The 21157-nt window shown below is 44.2% G+C and overlaps 1 protein-coding gene across 1 annotated transcript in view; it reads left to right on the top strand.

The window, feature by feature from the left end:
• Positions 1-21157, top strand: part of LOC126190991 (LIM/homeobox protein Lhx3) — a 202036-nt gene that overhangs the window by 8139 nt on the left and 172740 nt on the right. The window contains exon 2 of the mRNA XM_049931668.1: positions 6623-6797. Coding sequence (XP_049787625.1) covers positions 6623-6797 — 175 coding nt within the window. The remainder of the gene's footprint in view (positions 1-6622; positions 6798-21157) is intronic.

The raw sequence follows: 21157 nt of genomic DNA, 5'->3' as shown, positions 1-21157 counted from the left end.
ACGCGATTTCCCGGTAGTTTTCCTCTACTCAGTCCCCCAGCCGCAGGCCCAGCTGTTGGGCATGAGCCGCTTGCTACCAGACTGGTCTTGTCCATAGGAGAGCCCGAATATTCTCTTTTTCTGTAAACAAAACGAAGTGCACAGCCCAAGAGAGAGTTTCTCCAAGCATGTCGGTTCTACAAAGCTAACTGCTAGCTACAGCAAGAACTCACGTCCGAAAGGTCACTTTGTAATTCACGTCCGGGTGTGATCTGTTATGCCACAACGCCCGAAGGTGACAGGTTCGTGAATTTAAATGTTGGACAACGTTCCTTACCTAAGTCAAAGCCTATTATTATTGTTTTTCAATAGCTTCCCAACAAACTTTTGTCCGCAGCTAGTGGTCGTGCGGTAGCGTTCTCGCTTCCCACGCCCGGGTTCCCAGGTTCGATTCCCGGCGGGGTCAGGGATTTTCTCTGCCTCGTGATGACTGGGTGTTGTGTGCTTAGGTTAGTTAGGTTTAAGTAGTTCTAAGTTCTAGGGGACTGATAAGCATAGATGTTAAGTCCCATAGTGCTCAGAAACATTTGAACCAACAAACTTTTAAATCGATGCGACGTGCCCGGCGCCTTACTGTCATCTCTTCGAATATGTTGGAGAGAAATTCCATCTTCTACAAGATACAGTTTGTTTATTTTTGCCTTATCAAAACTTGTATCACTTTCTGTGCTGTTTTTATGGGTTTTTGTTTATTACTATGTCTGATCTTAATTGCAGATAATTAGACGTTTAATATTACGTTCGTTCCATACGAGCGCCCAGAATAACTTTTTGTCCAGGAGCGAAATTAAACAGAGGTATCAGGCAAATGCTGGTTATCTGTCGGGGGGCACTAACTAGCATGATTGCCTGTCTTGTAGCCTCGTTCGTTACGAAGATATGAACAGCAGTACGTCTTTTTTAAATATCACTCATTGTTTATCTTCAGTAGTCCACTTTCTGTCCTCAAGACCTGTTCGATGACGTATCGCAGGATACCAAGCACATAAACATTACGTTAATAAAAAAGTTCACACAGTTGACAGTGCTACTTTATGTTAGCTGTTTGGTACGAAAAGTAGACGTATGGGTAGGTAAATTCAAATAAGTTTTATGTAAATAGAGTAAGTGAAAAGAATAGGTTTGCTGGCGTGGATTGACAGATCAGCGTGGGCATAGCTCAGGTCGATCCTAATAACCAAATGTTAATTACTGTATGGGCTAGCAGCATTCGACTATCTGAATCCTAGTTGGAGTTAGATTGTACTGATTAGTACTTGAAAGCAGTGAGAGTTAATAGGACTTCCGTAGAATGTGACACGTAAAATGTTCTGCCATACTTCACAATGAGTTCTCTCTCACGACAGGCAAAGTTATGAACTTGTAAGCTCCGGTAAATTAAGATTATTTTCCACCTTATTCATAATAACTTCGAAAACACCTCTGTAGTTACAGAGCGAGGGTGCAACGAGAGGAGATGGGCTGTTACACTTCGGAACAAGTTCTTTCTCATAACAGACTCGGTTTAGTAATTGAAAATTCCGGCAAATCAATATTAAATTTTACTTTAATATAAGCACTTCGTAAACACTTCCGTACAGGCACTGCTACTATACTTGTCTAAATCATGAAGACTGAAGTGGTGCTTTATGTTAACTGTTTGTAAAGTTCTGACAGTGGGAGAAATCTACGTGTGTTGCGAAAGTAATTAATACACTATCGGTCAATTATCGTCTTAAGGAATACTGATACGGGTCTTTACGTGTGGGTACTCTAATATGATGTTTGTTGGGGTCTGTGATGTACGACACAGCAACACAAATAGCTACATGTTGATCGCCGAGTCACAGATGTAGCCTACCTCGTGAAGATTGCAGCGTGGTTCTCTGTAGTCGATGTTTTTCTGTACTCGATTTTCGCTGAGCTGTATTAAGATGGCGATGACTGCCTCGTTACTTATAAAAATTAATCACAAAAACTGAAATAAAATTAAGTTGTGGCTCCGTGTGCTTTTCCGTAACAGGACACATTGTAAATAAAACAAAACTGGTTCGACAAGTGCGGGAAGGGATTTGTTGTGTTAAAATTACGAATACGAAATTTTCACATTCAGTAATGAAAACTTACTGGCTGTCCAATTTAATATCAAGTCGTCGCTTTATTATTCTCAATTCAAAATAAGCAATCGGAAGTTTGGTCCTCACTCACTTCTAAATACAGTTAAGAACAACCCGATTCGCAGTTCGGAGCAGAGGACACAACAGGTCAAATTTCACTCGAAAATCCGTACAACAATAAAATACATAGTCTCTGTCTGTCCTTCAATAACTCGCAGATTAGTTTTGTTGGTTGCTTGGAATACGTCACGACACAGTGGCACTCTCCTAACCTGACTGCTGCTGATTCTATAAATAGGTTTTATGCCTCTTCGGTATCTTCTTCGCTCTGAGTCGTCTTCTGCGATGATCTTGCCTGTAATTCCTTCTTTCTACTCCCGATGCCTTCTACTCTTGCGCTTCCTCTCCTGCGTCGACTCCAAAATAAATTTCTTTACTCTGCTACAGTTTTTGCAACCTGTAGCAAAACCAGTGCAGCAGCCATCTTCTGGGATGTTCCATGTTCTACTCGCATTTCCTCGCGAAAAATAATGACGTTCTCCGTCTCAATATTTCTACCTTGATTTCCTCCAAACCTTTTGCTCTGTAAGAACTGCTAAAACCACTCTTTTCTCCACAGTTTAACGAAACTTTTTACCGATTCCCATCACGCACGCGACCGATCGACTCAACACTTCCACCCTCCTGCTTTGGTCTCCTCTTCTTCTAGTCTGCACGTTCCCTTTTTCCAAATTTCGCCTTCCGACCAAAACCGCTCAGAAACATTTTTCTTAACGAAATATAACTGCCTTCTCTACAAGTAATTTGATTTACCACAACCGCCTGTTTTAACATTGCTGAGTCCCTCCTTGAACTAATTTGCTCATAAATTATCTCTCTTGCTTTCGTAAAACTTTCACACGGATACCACTTTCCCTCTTGAACCGAAGCTTCCAGAAACTCATAGACATTATACACAGATACGATCAAAATACTATTACAACCAAAAAAACCGGTATTAATTTACTTAACGATTTCATATCACATAATCGCATTTAGAACGTCACAAAATGACTAAAGGAAATTTAAAAGAAAGGAAACAACGAAAAAATATGTATAGTTTCTTAATGTTTCCTATGAGATATCATATTAGTGGGGAAGTCTGTTACATAAACATCAAAGGGGGCTAAAATATGCCCGTCTCAGTCTTGAGGAGAGGAAGTGGATTGCCGAATAAATTATACAGGGTGCTGTTTGAAAAAAACGTACTGCTGTTCTTATCTTTGTAATGAATAATTTTAGAAGGAAAGCAGTTATGCTGGGTAATGTCCCGATGATATGTGAACAATATCTGCTTGATACATTTTTAATTTTACTTCTGGACAAATAGTTACTAGCGGTGCCCATCATAAATGAGAAACACTGTATAATGCTATAGACACATCGATAAGCAGGGAATGAAAACCGCGTAATCCATTTTGCTGAATTTTACAGGAGAAGCAAAGACGGTTTCTTAAAACTTATATAAAGCGATAGAGATAAAGCTTCTACAATTGAAACTATGTATAAGAAGGCCAGTTATCGTCAGATTAGAGAAATTCATGCGCTTTCTAATCTCTGTTTGATAAAAGAGATACTGGTTACTGGAAATAAGGACTTTCACAGACATATGAGATTTTCATTACCTGCCATCGACATGTTATACAACTCAGCTATGAAATGTTACTTCCATGTTGTGTTGAAAATTAGGCCTAGAATAGTAATTTGGAAAATAGTTATACAGTTGTTCACATATCTGACGCGCAAGGAGCAGGGTACTCATAAAGTTTTAATTATCACCTCAAGAGTAAAGAAATAAAAAATAAAAAATTCTCTTAATTTTTGTTTGGTTGTAGGTACCGGGTGGTTATAAGTAAGTGGCAGTGTAGGTTATAACAGAGTATGGGACCGATACTTAATCTGGTACTGCGGAGCTGACTTAGACTGGAAAAAATTTCTTTCACTTGTAGCCACTATGTGCAAATCTGGCGCTGTACAGCATGTCGTTGACGTCTTTGGCGCTCTTATTGAACAAACTGTGTAAGCGGCAGTTAATAACAAAATCAACGTCATGTCTTTCACACTTGTTTGACGTTTTCTGCCCACGTTCCGATCCTAATCCAATACGTATAGAAAAATTTATATATTGTGAAACATCCCCTTACAAAAATTTATAAATGACTGTGCTGGTAAACTTCTACATTACTTGATTTCCAAACAGCTGAGCAAAACTCTACGTACTCAGACAGCTCTCTCATTACTTATTCTGATCATCACTAAACTGACACAATATTTTTAGCGCAACGCAATCTGACTTTCAATAATCCCCACAAAAGAATGGCCCTGACTAACAATAACCTATACCTTACATGAATCACTTACCTAACAAAAATCTTCGTTACTCAAACCACTGCAATACAGCGAGCGCCAACACTGCCAGCTAAATAAAAGATTCTAACTACTGAAGGCACTAACTACTGATAGGCATAGTTAGCAAATGAAAGAGTTTGAGGGAGAACGTTCATGACATCCAATTTTACAAATTTCCTTTTTCTGACGGACACACGTCCAGATCGTCCGCTCTCAAAACTCTGCCATCTCTCTCCCCACATCCACCAGTGCAGGCGGCTCACCTCCAACTGCGCATCGCTACACGCTGTTCACATCCAACTGCCCAACACTACAATAGCGAAACTCCAGCAATGCCAAACAGCCACAGATTGCACACAGCACAGTCAGTGATTTTCATACAGAGCGCTATGTGGCGTTACCGACATAGAAACCTAAACAGCTTACTTACCATTTTTTCTTACATTCACAGTGGCAGATTTGCACCTAGTGGCCAAAATTGGAACTAATTTTTTTCCTGTGTGAATCGGTTCCGCATTAACACATTACGATAATCTACCCAGAACTCGCTGCCACAATGGACCTCTATGGGCAGCTGCACTTTTAATTGTATCCACCCGTACACATCTGCAGTCCAGGTACACATTGAAATGCTGGCGCCGAGTGCCGTATCATGCCACTAGACGAACCAGACCAAAATATGGGAGCCCGTGGAGAAAGTGAAGGGCTGAGACATTTTATTTTCTTCATCTAGTTGCGCGCTACGGTACTTAGTGGCGCCAGGATTAAAATGTGTAGCAGCAATGCAGACATGTACTTTTCTTTTAAATCATGGGTTTTCTGACTTGTTTGATGCGGCCAAGCACGAATTCCTCTCATGCGCCAACCTCTTCATCTCAGAGTAGCACTTGCAATCTCTCTCCTCAGTTCTTTGCTAGTCTCTGTTTTCCTCATCAGTTTTTACCCTCTACAGCCCCCTCTATTACTATGTAAATTATTCCTTGATGTCTTTTACCAGATGTCCTACTATTCTGTCCCTCCTTCTTATCAGTGTTTTCCATATATTCCTTTCCTTGCCGTTTCTGCGGGGAACCTCCTGATTCCTTATCTTCTCTGTCCACTTAATTTTCAGCAGTCTTCTGTAGCGCTACGTTTCAAATGCTTCGATTCCCTTTTGTTCTGATTTTCCCACAGTTGATCTCTCACTATAATACGATGCTGTGCTCCGAACGTACATTCTCAGAAATTTCCTCTACAAATTAATACCCATGTTTGATACTAGCAGACTTCTTTTGCTCATGAATGCCCTTTCTGCCAGTGCTAGTCACCAGCGAATCATATCATTGATATCCTTTCACCTTGAATTTGAATTCCACTCCTGAAACTTTCTTTTATTTCCACCATTCCTTCTTTCATGTACATATTGAACAGTAGCGGCGAAAGCCTACATCCCTGTCTTACACCAGTTTCAATCCGAGGACTTCGTTCATGGTCTTCCTCTCTTATTGTCCCCGTCCGCAGTTCGTGGTCTCGCGGTCGCATTCTCGCTTCCCGAGCATGGAGTCCCGCGTTCGATTCCCGGCGGGGTCAGAGATTTTCACCTGCTTCGGGATCACTGGGTGTTTGTGTTGTTCTCATCATTTCATCAACACTCATGAAAGCTTCGAGACTGGACTGAGGTTGGGAATTTGTACGGGCGCTAATAACCGCGCAGTTGAACGCCCCACGAACCAAACATCATCATTTCATTGTTCCCTCTTGGTTCTAGTACATTTTGTATATCGACCCTCTTTCCCTATAGCTTACCCCTAGTTTTCCTCAGAATTTTGAACATCTTGCACCATTTGACACAGTTGAACGCCTTTTCCAGGTTGACAAATCCTTTGAACGTGTCTCGATTTTTCTTTAGTCTGGCTTCCACTATCAACTGCAACGTCAGAATTGCCTCTCTGACGCCTTTCCCTTTGCTAGAGCCAAACTATACAACATGTGCCTATAAACAAAAAAAAAAGTAAGTGATAATTACGACCTGATGTGTAACCCTGGTAATGCTATATACAGTATGTAGAACGCATTACGCTGCCCGCCAGTCTGAACGTGTCCCCGTCGTGCTGTTGCAGCGAGCATCCCCAAGTGCGGCGGCTGCCAGCAGCTCATCCTGGACAGGTTCATCCTGAAGGTGCTGGACCGCACGTGGCACGCCAAGTGCCTCAAGTGCAGCGAGTGCAGTGGCCAGCTGAGCGACAAGTGCTTCGCGCGCAACGGCCAGGTCTTCTGCAAGGAGGACTTCTTCAAGTGAGTACCCGCGAGGCCTGCGTCTCCCTGCAAGCACACTTCAGTGCTAGCCTTAGAAAATTACACAGCCAGTAGTCCGTGTTCTTCACAGTTAATTCCGCCACAAGGAAAAAATCTGAATCGATCTCGGCCGTGGCATTCATTGTGGATCCAAATAATTTCCTTTCCTATTACAATTTCACGTACGATGGTATAACTTACAATGGAAGACGAAGCAGTAAAACAGATTTTTATCAAAGCATCACTATTCAATAATTCAGGATGGGCAAATAAAAGTGACCCGGAGAACAGAGTTTCAGGGTACAAAGAAATACAGCAGAGGAAAGGAAATACACTGCTAACCTACTGCAGCAGATGTTGAAAGTGACCACCATTCATTTCCTGGCACTTTCGTGCACTGATCAGCAAGTTGCTGAAGGTGGGTCGAAACTGGACTCCTGAAACTGCTGCAGTCTCAACCTAAATGTTCTGCTGCAGTTCTCGAAGACTTCGGGGCTTGTTGCAATACACTGTACACTAGAGAGCTTCCCACACTGCAGCAGATGTTGAAAGTGACCACTATTCATTTCCTGGCACTTATGGGCATGGTCTGCAAGTTGCTGTAGGTGGGCCGAAACTGGTCTCCTGAAATTGCTGCAGTCTCAACCCAAATGTTCTGTTGCAGTTATCGAAGGCTAGGGGGGTTGTTGCAATACACTGTATACTTGAGAGCTTTCTACACAGCAGCAGGTGTTGAAAGTGATCACCATTCATTTCCTGGCACTTTTGGGCACTGCTCAGCAAGTTGCTGAAGCTGGGTCGAAACTGAACTCCTGAAACTGCCGCAGTCTCAACCCAAATGCTCTGCTGCAGTTCTCGAAGACTCTGAGGGTTGTTGCAATAAACTTTACACTTGAGAGCTTCCCACACAAAGTAATCGTATCCTGTCAGATCAGGTGACCTGGATGGCCAGCTAGGGCCGCGACCAGACTGACCTCTGCTAACAACTCTGCCAGGCATGAAGATTTATAAATGTGCTCCAAGATTCGACCAGCTCCATCCTGTTGTAACTGTAGATCTTTACCTGCTCTGTTAATGCTGCCACATATGGTTTCAAAATATTGGCAATGTTACGCGTCAAAGTCAGGATCTCATGACAGAAGATGGGACAAAATGCGGCGCGCAGACACTACACATCAAACACGACCCATCTGATCACGCAGTGGTGTTTCGTGGAAGTTATGCGGATTCTCCGCTGCCCAGAACCTGTGATTCTATGTGTTGAAATAATCACTCAGGTGGAACCAGGGTTCGTCAGACACAAAGAACAGAGCCATGTCCAAGCCATTCGTGGTTATCTCAGTGAACAGCCACTCACAAAACTGGAGGCCCTGAGGAGCATCTGCTGGTTTTAAAGCATGATCAACAGACACTCGGGCCGGCCGGGGTGGCCGAGCGGTTCTAGGCGCTACAGTCTGGAACCGCGCGACCGCTACGGTCGCAGGTTGGAATCCTGCCTCGGGCATGGGTGTGTGTGATGTCCTTAGGTTAGTTAGGTTCAAGTAGTTCTAAGTTCTAGGGGACTGATGACCTCAGAAGTTAAGTCCGATAGTGCTCGGAGCCATTTTTTGAACAGACACTCGGTAGGGACGCATGCGCTGGTCGAGGTGGAGTATTTGTCCGCATTATCGACGTGATACGCCGGTCTCTTGCGGCAGGCGTCGGGTTGATTTGGTAAGACTCTGAAGCATTTTCCGGTGTGCGGGCACGTTATTGAATGCTTCTTGACTTCTTGAAAATTGATCCCGTCTGACGCCATTTTCGGATTGAGCGTTGCATGGCACTCTTTGTTAGCACTCTGAGACCATTAAACTTCTCAACACACAACTGACCACACCGTTTCCACGACTTTGCTGTCTCGTAACTTTCCACAACGAACAGTCACTGCTCCACTGTGAGCACAAAGGATGGGGCCCCTCCACGCCCACACCAACGTGGTGACCAAACCAAAAGTTCTACTGTCACCTCCGTAAACATGTTAGTTTTTGAATCAGGCGTCACAGGATGCGGCTGTGATGTTATCCATGCGTCTGAGTAAGATTACTCATTAACATGGTCCATCAGGAGATAGAAGTGGTCGAAAACGATTGAAGGGTAGCGGTTGTAAGGGCAGAGGAAAAAAAGTGCCAAGGCAAGAGCCAAGGGAAAAAAACCTCTGCGACAGTAGGACGGGTAGTAAGGGCAGTAGCGGCTTGCTAGCTGCGACAGAGCATGCAAGGTGCGGTTATGTTAATTCGAGGTATCGTGCATCGTTACCTTTGTCGTTGCTGGAGCTTGTTGCGGCGCTTGCTGCGGTTGCTGCGTCCCTGCAACAGTTCAAGGTCGTTGTAGATTAGTGGGCGATCGGTCATAGATCGGCTCACGGACGGTGTAGGGGGTGTGTGTGGCTGGTTTGCATGCTGTGTACAGTACGGCTTCCCTGTGGTTGCCTGTTTTTCGGCTGGTCGCACATCTGGGTTTCCAGTAGTAACTGTGTTGCAGGGGCTCGCCAGTACTGTCGTGTTAGCGTTCTATGGACCATAGATGTTTAGTTCCTAACCAGTAATGGTGAGCACCGTCGCCCGCTTTGCACTGCTGCACTCACACTGACAGCCCGCACTACACTCTGAACCGGTGTGGATCACGTGGCGGGCGAACACGTGGTGTGCGTATTAGGTGGTGAGGTTATATGCCTACGTCCATGTCCAGTCGCATCCACTCGTCCGGGCCACTTTTATTTGCCCCACCCTGTATAAATAGTTCATTCATTTAACGACTAAGGAAACTTCGCATTTTTATTTCATTACGAGCTAATATTTATTTTACTTTGTCATAGCTGTTTCATTATTATATGCTAATCTGCAATGAGCAGACTTCTTGGAGGCAATTAGTGCGAAAATAAAGAATACAGGTGAAATCTATATGACCCTCTAGGGAGTTTGAAATATGTTATTCAGGCATAAGTAGCAATTCGCTTTCAATAAAACAGCGAAAACTTTCATACAGACAAATATTCCCAACAAAGCTTTAACAGAAGTCCGCACCATTATAATGGCTGGAACTACAGGGATTGGACAAAAATATGGAAAGACCGCGAGAAATGCGTGCTTGAACATAAATGCAGAAGCCAGCCAAGTCTGCATTCTGCGCTGCTGTATTTGACCACGAACGGCATCTGTGAAATGTCCTCAACAAGTTGCAAGTGTCAGTCGTGGTCAGAACAGTGTCCTGTGTAGTGCTGAGTGAATACGTCAAACCCGACTGAAGCCGAACGTGGGCAAATTGTTGGTGCTTCGTAACCAAGGGAGCCGATGTGTTTGGTGCTTCAAGATTCACCTTGTAGGCGTTTTATACCGCATACTGGAAAGGCGGAGGAAACATCATCAGCTGAATCACAACGCAGACGAAAGTATGTGCTTAGTGGTCGTGACGGACGGTCACTGAAGAAGACTGAGACGAAAAATAAGAGGACGGCAGCTGCAAAAACCACTGCAGAACTGCTGTCAGTAGCAAAACAACACGAAGGGAGCTTAAGCAGCGAACTACAGGGCAAGATTGAATTACAAAGCTACACCTATAGTGGTGCGAATGCCCGTTACAGGAAAATGTGGTGCCGTAGCTGTAAAACACGGGTAATGGAGCATTGTTCCACAATGTTTCCTACTTATGGCCGCGTTTACGTCCCAGGAGTGAAATATGGCGGAGGTTCGGTGATGATTTGAGCAGCACCATCGTGGTATTCCATGGGCCCCATGACTGTTCTGCAAGATCGCAATACTGCCAAGGATTATGTAACCAGTTTAGCTCATCAAGTCCATCCCATGATACAAGGTTTGTTCCCTAACTGCTATGCTATGTTCCAGGAGGACAGGATCCCTGCTCACACAACTTGCATCTTCCAGGACTGTTTTTGTGGGTATGAAACCGAATTATGCTATCATTATTAGCCACCACAGTAATCAAATCTCAGTATCATTGAGTCTTTGTAGCCTGGAGAGAAAGTTGCGAAATCGTATCCATCTCCATCATAGTTGCCTGAACCTGGCAGTATGTGCAGGAAAAATGCTATACGATTCCCTTGAAAACCACACAGGATCTTCTTTTATCAATCCCAAGACGAAAGGAAGCTGTTTTGAAAGCCGATGGGCTTCCTTATGTTTTGTGTATTTGGTGTTTCCATATGTTTGTCCAAACGCTACATGTAATACTACTTTTGTAGCATGGTTATGTGTCTTTTTTGGGAGCAGCTCGCAAAACGTAATTCAAATTACTGCCACGTTTTAGCTCTAATGCAGAAATCACTATTTTTTTAGGTGGAAGGTGAATAAATGGTTGGCTGGGAGTTAGACGGCTGACATCATTTACATGGTTATCCTGGTATTTTGGGACTATAATGATACACCTAGTGACGAAATGCTCCCAACGTAAACTGCCATCTACATCTACATGACTACTCTGCAAATCACATTTAAGTGCTTGGCAGAGGGTTCATCGAACCACAGTCATACTATCCCTCTACCATTCCACTCCCGAATACCGCGCGGGAAAAACGAACACCTAAGCCTTTCTGTTCGAGCTCTGATTTCTCTTATTTTATTTTGATGATCATTCCTACCTATGTAGGTTGGGCTCAACAAAATATTTTCGCATTCGGAAGAGAAAGTTGGTGACTGAAATTTCGTAAATAGATCTCGCCGCGACGAAAAACGTCTTTGCTTTACTGACTTCCATCCCAACTCGCGTATCATATCTGCCACACTCTCTCCCCTATTACGTGATAATACAAAACGAGCTGCCCTTTTTTGCACCCTTTCGAAGTCCTCCGTCAATCCCACCTGGTAAGGATCCCACACCGCGCAGCAATATTCTAACAGAGGACGAACGAGTGTAGTGTAAGCTGTCTCTTTAGTGGACTTGTTGCATCTTCTAAGTGTCCTGCCAATGAAACGTAACCTTTGGCTCGCCTTCCCCACAATATTATCTATGTGGTCTTTCCAACTGAAGTTGTTCGTTATATTGACACCCAGGTACTTAGTTGAATTGACAGCCTTGAGAATTGTACTATTTATCGAGTAATCGAATTCCAACGGATTTCTTTTGGAACTCATGTGGATCACCTCACATGTTTCGTTATTTAGCGTCAGCTGCCACCTACCACACCATACAGAAATCTTTTCTAAATCGCTTTGCAACTGATACTGGTCTTCGGATGACCTTAATAGACGGTAAATTACAGCATCATCTGCGAACAACCTAAGAGAACTGCTCAGATTGTCACCCAGGCCATTTATATAGATCAGGAACAGCAGAGATCCCAGGACGGTTCCCTGGGGAACACCTGATGTCACTTAAGTTTTACTCGATGATTTGCCGTCTATTACTGCGAACTGCGACCTTCCTGACAGGAAATCACGAATCCAGTCGCACAACTGAGACGATACCCCATAGGCCCGCAGCTTGATTAGAAGTCGCTTGTGAGGAACGGTGTCAAAAGCTTTCCGGAAATCCAGAAATACGGAATCAACCTGAGATCCCCTGTCGATAGTGGCCATTACTTCGTGCGAATAAAGAGCTAGCTGCGTTGCACAAGAGCGATGTTTTCTGAAACCATGCTGATTACGTATCAATAGATCGTCCCCTTCGAGGTGATTCATAATGTTTGAATACAGTATATGCTCCAAAACTCTACTGCAAACCGATGTCAATGATATAGGTCTGTAGTTCGATGGATTACTGCTACTACCCTTCTTAAACACTGGTGCCACCTGCGCAATTTTCCAATCTGTAGGTACAGAACTATCGGTGAGCGAGCTATTGTATATGATTGCTAAGTAGGGAGCTATTGTATCAGCGTAATCTGAAAGGAACCTAATCGGTATACAATCTGGACCTGAAGACTTGCCCGTATCAAGCGATTTGAGTTGCTTCGCAACCCCTAAGGTATCTACTTCTAAGAAACTCATGCTAGCAGCTGTTCGTGTTTCAAATTCTGGAATATTCCACTCGTCTTCCCTGCTGAAGCAATTTCGGAAAACTGCCTTCAATAACTCCGCTTTAGCGGCACAGTCGTCGGTAACAGTACCATCGGCACTGTGCAGCGAAGGAATTGACTGCGTCTTGCCTCTTGTGTACTTTACATACGACCAGAATTTCTTCGGATTTTCTACCAAATTTCGAGACAATTTTTCGTTGTGGAACCTATTAAAGGCATCTCACATTGAAGTCCGTGCCAAATTTCGCGCGTCTGTAAATTTTAGCCAATTTTCAGGATTTCGCGTTCTTCTGAACTTCGCATGCTTTTTCCGTTGCCTCTGCAACAGCGTTCGGACCTGTTTTGTGTACCATGGGGGATCAGTTCCATCTCTTACCAATTTATGAGGTATGAATCTCTCAATTGCTGTTGCTACTATATCTTTGAATTTGAGCCACATCTCGTCTACATTTGCATAGTCAGTTCGGAAGGAATGGAGATTGTCTCTTAGGAAGGCTTCTAGTGACACTTTATCCGCTTTTTTAAATAAAATTATTTGCATTTGTTTCTGGTGGATTTGGAAGAAACGGTATTGAGCCTAGCTACAGCGACCTTGTGATCACTAATCCCTGTATCAGTCATGATGCTCTCTATTTGCTCTGGATTGTTTGTGGCTAAGAGGTCAAGTGTGTTTTCGCAACCATTTACAATTCGCGTGGGTTCGTGGACCAACTGCTCGAAATAATTTTCGGAGAAAGAATTTAGGACAATCTCGGAAGATGTTCTCTGCCTACCACCGGTTTTGAACAAGTATTTTTGCCAACACATCGAGGGAAGGTTGAAGTCCCCACAAACTATAACCGTATGAGTGGGGTATTTATTTGTTACGAGACTCAAATTTTCTCTGAACTGTTCAGCGACTATATCATCGAAGTCTGGGGATCGGTAGTAGGAGCCAATTATTAACTTAGTTCGGCTGTTAAGTATAACCTCCACCCATAGCAATTCGCACGGAGTATCTACTTCGACTTCACTACAAATAAATCACTACTGACAGACACAAACACTCCACCACCATTTCTGCCTAATCTATCTTTCCTGAACACCGTCTGAGACTTCGTAAAAATTTCTGCAAAACTTATTTCAGGCTTTAGCCAGTTTTCTGTACCTATAATGATTTCAGCTCAGGGACTTTTCCAGCACAACTACAACAATTTACAACTACAATTCCGACTGTTCCTTGATCCAAGCACGTCCTGTATTTGCCATGCATCCTTTGAGACTGCAGCCCACCCCGTACTTTCCCGAGGCCTTCTAACCTAAAAACCCGCCCAGTCCACGCCACACAGCCTGCGCTACCCGTGTAGCCGCCAGCTGAGTGTAGTGAACTCCTGACCTATTCAGCGGAACCCGAAACCCCACCACCCTATGGCGCAAGTCAAGGGATCTGCAGCCAACACGGTCGCAAAACCGTCTGAGCCTCTGATTCAGACCCTCCACCCGGCTCTGCACCAAAGGTCCGCAGTCGGTTCTGTCAACGATGCTGCAATGGTGAGCTCTGCCTTCATCTCGTAAGCAAGACCGGCAGCCTTCACCAAATCAGATAGCCGCTGGAATCGAGAGAGAATTTCCTCAGATCCAAAGCGACACATGTCATTAGTGCCGACATGTGCCACCACCTGCAGCTGGCTGCACCCTGTGCTCTTCATGGCATCCGGAAGGACCCTTTCCACATCAGGAATGACTCCACCCGGAATGCATACGGAGTGCACACTGGATTTCTTCCCCTCCTTAGCCGCCATATCCCTAAGGTGCCCCATTACGCGCCTAACATTGGAGCTCCCAACTACCAATAAACCCACCCTCTGCGATTGCCCGGACCTTGAAGGCCGAGAATCATACTCTGAAATAGGGCAGGCAGCTGCATCTGGCTCAGCCAGAGACAGTGCCTGAAACCTGTTTGTCAGATGCACCGGGGAGGCTTTCTGATCAGCCTCCGGGGACGTCTTTCGCTGCCTGCCACGCCTTGGAACGACCTCCCAATTAACCACAGGCGAGGGCTCAGCCAAAGTGCGGGCATGCTGACCCTCTACTTCGCTACAGTGCACAGGAGAAAAATAGTGAGGGAAGTGGAGCACTTGTTTGTAGTACGAGTACGTGCTGAAAAGTAATTGCTCCGAATTTATTCGTATGAAAACTCTTACGGCTTTTTAAATGAAACAAACTTTGTGTATTGAAAGGGAGACCTAGAAACGACGGAGAGGCTTCGTCCCGCCGTAGCCCTCAGTGGTTCACAGCCCCACAACAGGCCACAGCAGTCCACCCACCGCACCGCCGCCCCACACCGAACCCAGGGTTATTGTGCGGTTCTGCCCCAGTGGAACCCCCCCCCCCCCCCATCCCCCGGGAACGTCTCATACCAGACGAGTGTAACCTGTAGCCCCAATGTTTGCGTAGTAGAATAATTATGGTGTACGCTTACGTGAAGACACTGTTTGCGCAGCAATCTACCTCTACATCTACATCCATACTCAGCAGGCCACCTGACGGCGTGTGGCGGAGGGTACTTTGAGTACCTCTATCGGTTCTCCCTTCTATTCCAGTCCCGTATTGTTCGTGGAAAGAAAGATTGTCGGTTTGCCTCTGTGTCGGCTCTAATCTCTCTGATTTTATCCTCATAGTCTCTTCGCGAGATATACGTAGGAAGGAGCAATATACTGCTTGACTCCTCGGTGAAGCTATGTTCTCGAGACTTCAACAAAAGCTTGTACCGAGATGCTGAGCGTCTCTCTTACAGAGTCTTCCACTGGAGTTTATCTATCATCTCCGTAACGCTTTCGCGATTACTAAATGATCCTGTAACGAAGCGCGCTGCTTTCCGTTGGATCTTCTCTATCTCTTCTATCAAACCTATCTAGTATGGATCCCACACCGGTGAGCAGTATTCAAGCAGTGGGCGAACAAGTGTACTGTAACTACTTCCTTTGTTTTCGGATTGCATTTCCTTAGGATTCTTCCAATGAATCTCAGTCTGGCATCTGCTTTACCGATGATTAATTTTATATGGTCACTCCATTTTAAATCACTCCTAATGCGTACTCCCAGTTAATTTATGGAATTAACTGCTTCCAGTTGCTGACCTGCTATATTGTAGTTAAACTACAAAGGATCTTTCTTTCTGTGTATTCGCAGCACATTACACTTGTCTACATTGGGATTCAATTGCCATTCCATGCACCATGCGTCAATTCGCTGCAGATTCTCCTGCATTTCAGTAGAATTTTCCTTTATTACTACCTCTCGATATACTACAGAATCATCCGCAAAAAGCCTCAGTGAACTCCCGATGTTATCCACAAGGTCATTTATGTATATTGTGAATAGCAACGGTTCTACGATACTACAGAATCATCCGCAAAAAGCCTCAGTGAACTTCCGATGTTATCCACAAGGTCATTTATGTATATTGTGAATAGCAACGGTTCTACGACACTGCCCCCAGTGTTTGAGTGGTAGAATAATTATGGTGTATGCATACGTGGAGATAGTGTTTGCGCAGCAATCGAAACAAACTTTAGTAACATTAGACATTTGTTCTTCCTATTTATATATCTGTTTCTCAACAATGTCATCGTGGCGACGAAAACTTTTCACCCGACGAGAGACCAGTTTCTTACATCATCAGTGCAGAATATTTTACTTTCTTGACGGAGCCTCATCCTCACCCCTGCTTGCACCGCTTCGTCGCTATCAAAGTAAAATCCTCGAAGGTGTTCTTCAGGTTTTGGAAACTGTTGAAAATCGGATAGAGCCAAGTCAGTACGGTATGGAGGATGATCGATGACAGTGAACCCAAGGCGTCCAATTGCTGCAGTCGTCACAGCTCTTGCGTGTGGCCTGGAACTGCCCCGCTGACGGAGAAGGTGCTCCATGTGCGCACTAACTCTTAGAAACTGGATTACGGCACGCTCTCTCTCACGCATAACATAGCTACGTTACGCACCGCAATGTTACACGCAACTATACGGAGCCCAGTAGTGGCGCAGTGCTGCAGACATGAAGAATAAAGGTGGAGAATGTTAATAACGTTAGTTAAATTTATAAAGCTTTAACCGTTTTCGCATAAAAAGTATGGAGGCGTTACTCTTCAGCTCTCCCTTGTAATTTCTTAGCTATCGAAACCTGTCGCTTGGGGACATAAAGATTATTTTGGGAATCAGTTCACACGACAAGTGCTTCCCTTCACACCTCATTTTTTTTTCTCTTCACCCTAGCAGCAGCGAAGCCGCCTATCGACATACTGCAATGGTAGTTCAGACAGCAGGCATTTCATCACTATGTGAATCATAGGTTGGGGAATACTCCACTTGCTAAATGCCAGTATAAGTAAAGAAAACAAAGGTTGTATGGTGGAGTAGACGTGCATCACACTTATGATGAGGTGAGTTTAGTGGGCAGTGCTTCAATTACGCGTCTTTGGTGGGCGCTTTGTACTTAGTGCACATGATGTAACCATATAAACTTGTTGTATCTGAGACACTCTCAGTACAACTCCAATATTCTAAATTTGTTGTTTTTTTTTTTTTTTTGTCATCACTACCACCATCTAATGAGACCTGGGGAGGTGGTGCGTGGTAAGAAACTGGGCTTTCATTAGTGAGGGCTGCTGTTGAAATACCAGACCGACCACCCATGTTTAGATTTTCCGTCTTCCACTCTTACTCTTCGGGTAGCCTTCATCTCGTCTAGAAGGGGTCCGGCTTTTCAATATTTGGCAAACTCTATTTCATTATTTAGCTTTGTGATGCAGTAGTCGTCAAGATGATACAAGGGACGGAAGTCGTATTCGGCATTTGTCTGTGAATCGTGTAAACTTTGTTCTGTGTGTCATCGTATTTTAACTGTTTGGGTATCGTATTCTGCTAGGTGTAATTTGGGTATCAGCCCAGCATTTATCTGAACGAAGGTGGGAAACCGCCTAAAAAGCACATTCATGCTTTCCGGTGCACCAGCCCACGGTCGTTAATCCGCCGAGCTTATTCGATCCCGATTTGGTTCAACTCCCTGTCTCACAAGCTAGAGCGCTGCGCATAACGCTGTAGGAACAGGTCCAGTTTTCTGTTTTCTGCGATTTTCCCAAAAGGCTTAAGGCGAATGCCGGGGTGGTTCCATTGAAAGAACACGGCAGATTTCCAACGGGATCCTACTTCCCCAGTCCTGGCCTGAGCTCCGTCACTAATGTCATCGATATCGACAGACCGTTCAACTCTGATCTTACTTTTCCTCTAATAATAGAATAATCAATTGAAGCACTTTTTCGGTTGCTTGCATTTCCAGGGCTCCATCAGCGATTTGTCTCAGAAGCAATGCAGTGAACTCGTATTTGGGAATTCGACGATTCGAATCCTCGATCGACTATCCAGATTTAGGTTTCCCGTGGTTTTCCTAAAACGCTTAATGCAAATGCTGAAGTGGTTGTTTTGAGAGAGACACAGCCTATTACCCCCACCAGCTAGAACTTGGCGCTCCGTCTCTAATTACCTCATCATCGACAGGAAGTAAATCCGTTATCTTTCCCTCTTTTTCAAAATGTGGTTGTCCTAATAAGCTTAACCTATTTTATCACGTGACATAAACATTATTTCTGGTTGTACGCTCCTTATTTCTCAGGAGTTCAGAAGTAATTTGTCGAGGAGATACCAGAAAGATTATGTCTTTTAGACAATAAACCACACCGAGTCACAATGGCATTTTTTATGCAGTACCGAATGCGAAAAACAGGCCTGACCGACTTTATCTAAAGTCCACTTTTCAGTTACCGACAGCGTACAACACCATGTACTAGTGAAAAGGTTCCAATGCACGCTCCATTATAGAAAAATTCCAAGGACGCAAGTATTTTGTAAGAGAACTACGAGGGCGTACTGAAAAGTAATTCCTCCGAATTTCTTATGTACAAATTCTTAGAACTTTTTAAATAAAACAAACGTTATTAATTTTCTATATTGTTATCCTTGATTTCTAAATATTTGTAGCCCCTGCCGTAGAGGACTCCGAATTGTAGGGCGCAACATGTCAGTGTGCAACGTAACTACGTCGGACCGTGAGAAACAACGTGATGCAACCGATTTCGAATTCGAAGAGCTCGTCCATACATGGAACATCCTCTCCTCGAGCATGGCAGTGCCACACTACACACGAACGTTGTGACGTCTGCAACAATCCGACGCCATGTGTTCACTGTCATCGACCATTCTCCATACAGACCCGACTTGGGGCCATCCGATTCTCATCTGTTCCCAAACTTTAGGAACACCTGCGGGAGCTTCACTTTGATAGTTATGATGCGGTGCAAGCAGAGGCGACGACGTGGCTCCTCCAACAAAGTCAAACATTCTACAGTGGACATAAACAAACTGCTCTTTCGCTGGGAGAAATGTATTCGGCGCCAAGGTGACTACTCTGGGAAATAAATACGTATGCATGAAGAATAAAGGTGTAGAATGTCAATAATGTTTGTTTTACTCAAGTTCTTTAAGACTTTTCGCATAAAAAATTCGGAGGTATCACTTTTCCTCACGCCCTCGTATTTATAATAGTGACGTGGTGATTCCCAATTTTTTTTAAACTTATTTAAAATTGGGATGCGGGCAAAACCTGTGTTCACAAATGGGAGTATGTCGTCCATCACTCGCCCACCCATCCAACTAGCCAACTGGTTATAGAGTATCATCTGTGCCAAATTTCTTCGAAATCCATGATACGCGACTGCCCCACCTCCTCCTCACTCACCGACATTCCAAACAACTGTCCATATTTGGGATAAATTTGAAGCCGGAAGTACCGTTCACGAAATGCCTATTCCTAATAAGAATAGTGAGACTCCTTATGCGATGATGCCAAAAATTTTATTGAATCACTAAGCAAGAAGGATAAGCAGTTCAAGTGCCGGGTTGTTTTTGGGGGAGGAGACCAGACAGTGAGGTCATCGGTCTCATCGGATTAGGGAAGGACGGGAAAGGAAGACGACCGTGCCCTTTCAAAGGAACCATCCCTCATTTGCCTGGAGGAAATTTAGGGAAATCACGGAAAACCTAAATCAGGATGGCCGGACGCGGGATTGAACCGTCTTCCTCACCAATGCGAGTCCAATGTGCTATCCACTGCGCCACCTCGCTCGACCTGTTCAAGTGTACAGTGTATTCTGTACACTGATGAATATTCCAAAACTATTGAGTACTATGAAGAAGAACGATTCGGACCAAAAGCGGCTAGTAGTGGTAGAGTTTGAGGGCACGGTTCATGCGTATGAGGAGTTTACAGGAAGAATTATTTGGTCTGTCGAGGTGCAATCAAACTTAACGTTATGCCAAATCACCAATACCATGTGTCTTGGTTGAATTTCCATGTTGGTGTAGATAAGGAAGTGAACCTGCCGGGGTTAATGTGTCTCCATCATATGGTTTGGTAAATCGTGTGTGTCTCTATGCTTCAACGTCGGTTCTTTCTCCCGTTCGAAAGCTGTTTAAAGATTTGCTATCTGCAGTAAGACAGTGTAGGACTATAGTATCAAACTAAGTACTTATCATACTTGCATGACACTTCAGTTGGACAAATATAGGTGAAGAGATGCTATTGAATTCCTGTCACGGTCTCAAAGACTGACATTTCTCCGTATCCCCGACTGGAAGGCCTGAAAGATGAAACTAAAAATGCCAACTACAGGGAAGTTGTTACGTGAGAACATCGAAGGGTTGTGTGTAACCATCATACGTGGCTCACTGACATATGTAGTTCGTTCAGCAGTTTGGTGACTGCGTTATTGTTTAGTCACTGATGGCTGTGACGTTTAGGAGCTATGATGACTCATTAATGACGCAAGAATGGTAACCCCATTACATTTTACTCCAAAGGTATTTCTTACCAAAGAGTGAGTATACACTTATACATCTTACATGTAGTGCCTGATGAAAAAAAGTGAAGCATCGTGAAAGGGTGAGAGGGTATGCGGTCTTATTTCCTTGATCACAAAATCGGGTCAGAATTACTAAGAACTTGATAGTATGAACCTACTTTTCAGTGTGACATTGCACATCCTGGCCTGTATTTATGCACCGATTCGAACGGGAAGGCCACTGTATCCTCTCCTGAGGCAAATTGGTCCGCAGCTTTTGTAACCGTCCTTGATGTCGTGGATATTGTTACTGGGATGAAATTGGCGTGCACGCTGTCCCAAGTCATGTTGTATCGTGGACAGATCTGATGATCTTGCTGACCACAGGAGTACCTCATCACCAAGCAGACAGCTAATATAAACAACTGCCATATGTGGACGATTATTGTCCAGTAGAAAAATGGCACTGCGACATTG

The sequence above is a fragment of the Schistocerca cancellata genome, chromosome 6 (genome assembly GCF_023864275.1).
Source record: "Schistocerca cancellata isolate TAMUIC-IGC-003103 chromosome 6, iqSchCanc2.1, whole genome shotgun sequence".
In the NCBI taxonomy this organism is placed as follows: Eukaryota; Metazoa; Arthropoda; class Insecta; order Orthoptera; family Acrididae; genus Schistocerca; species Schistocerca cancellata.
Note: the sequence above shows the minus strand (reverse complement) of the source record. Positions and strands in the feature narration are given on the sequence as shown.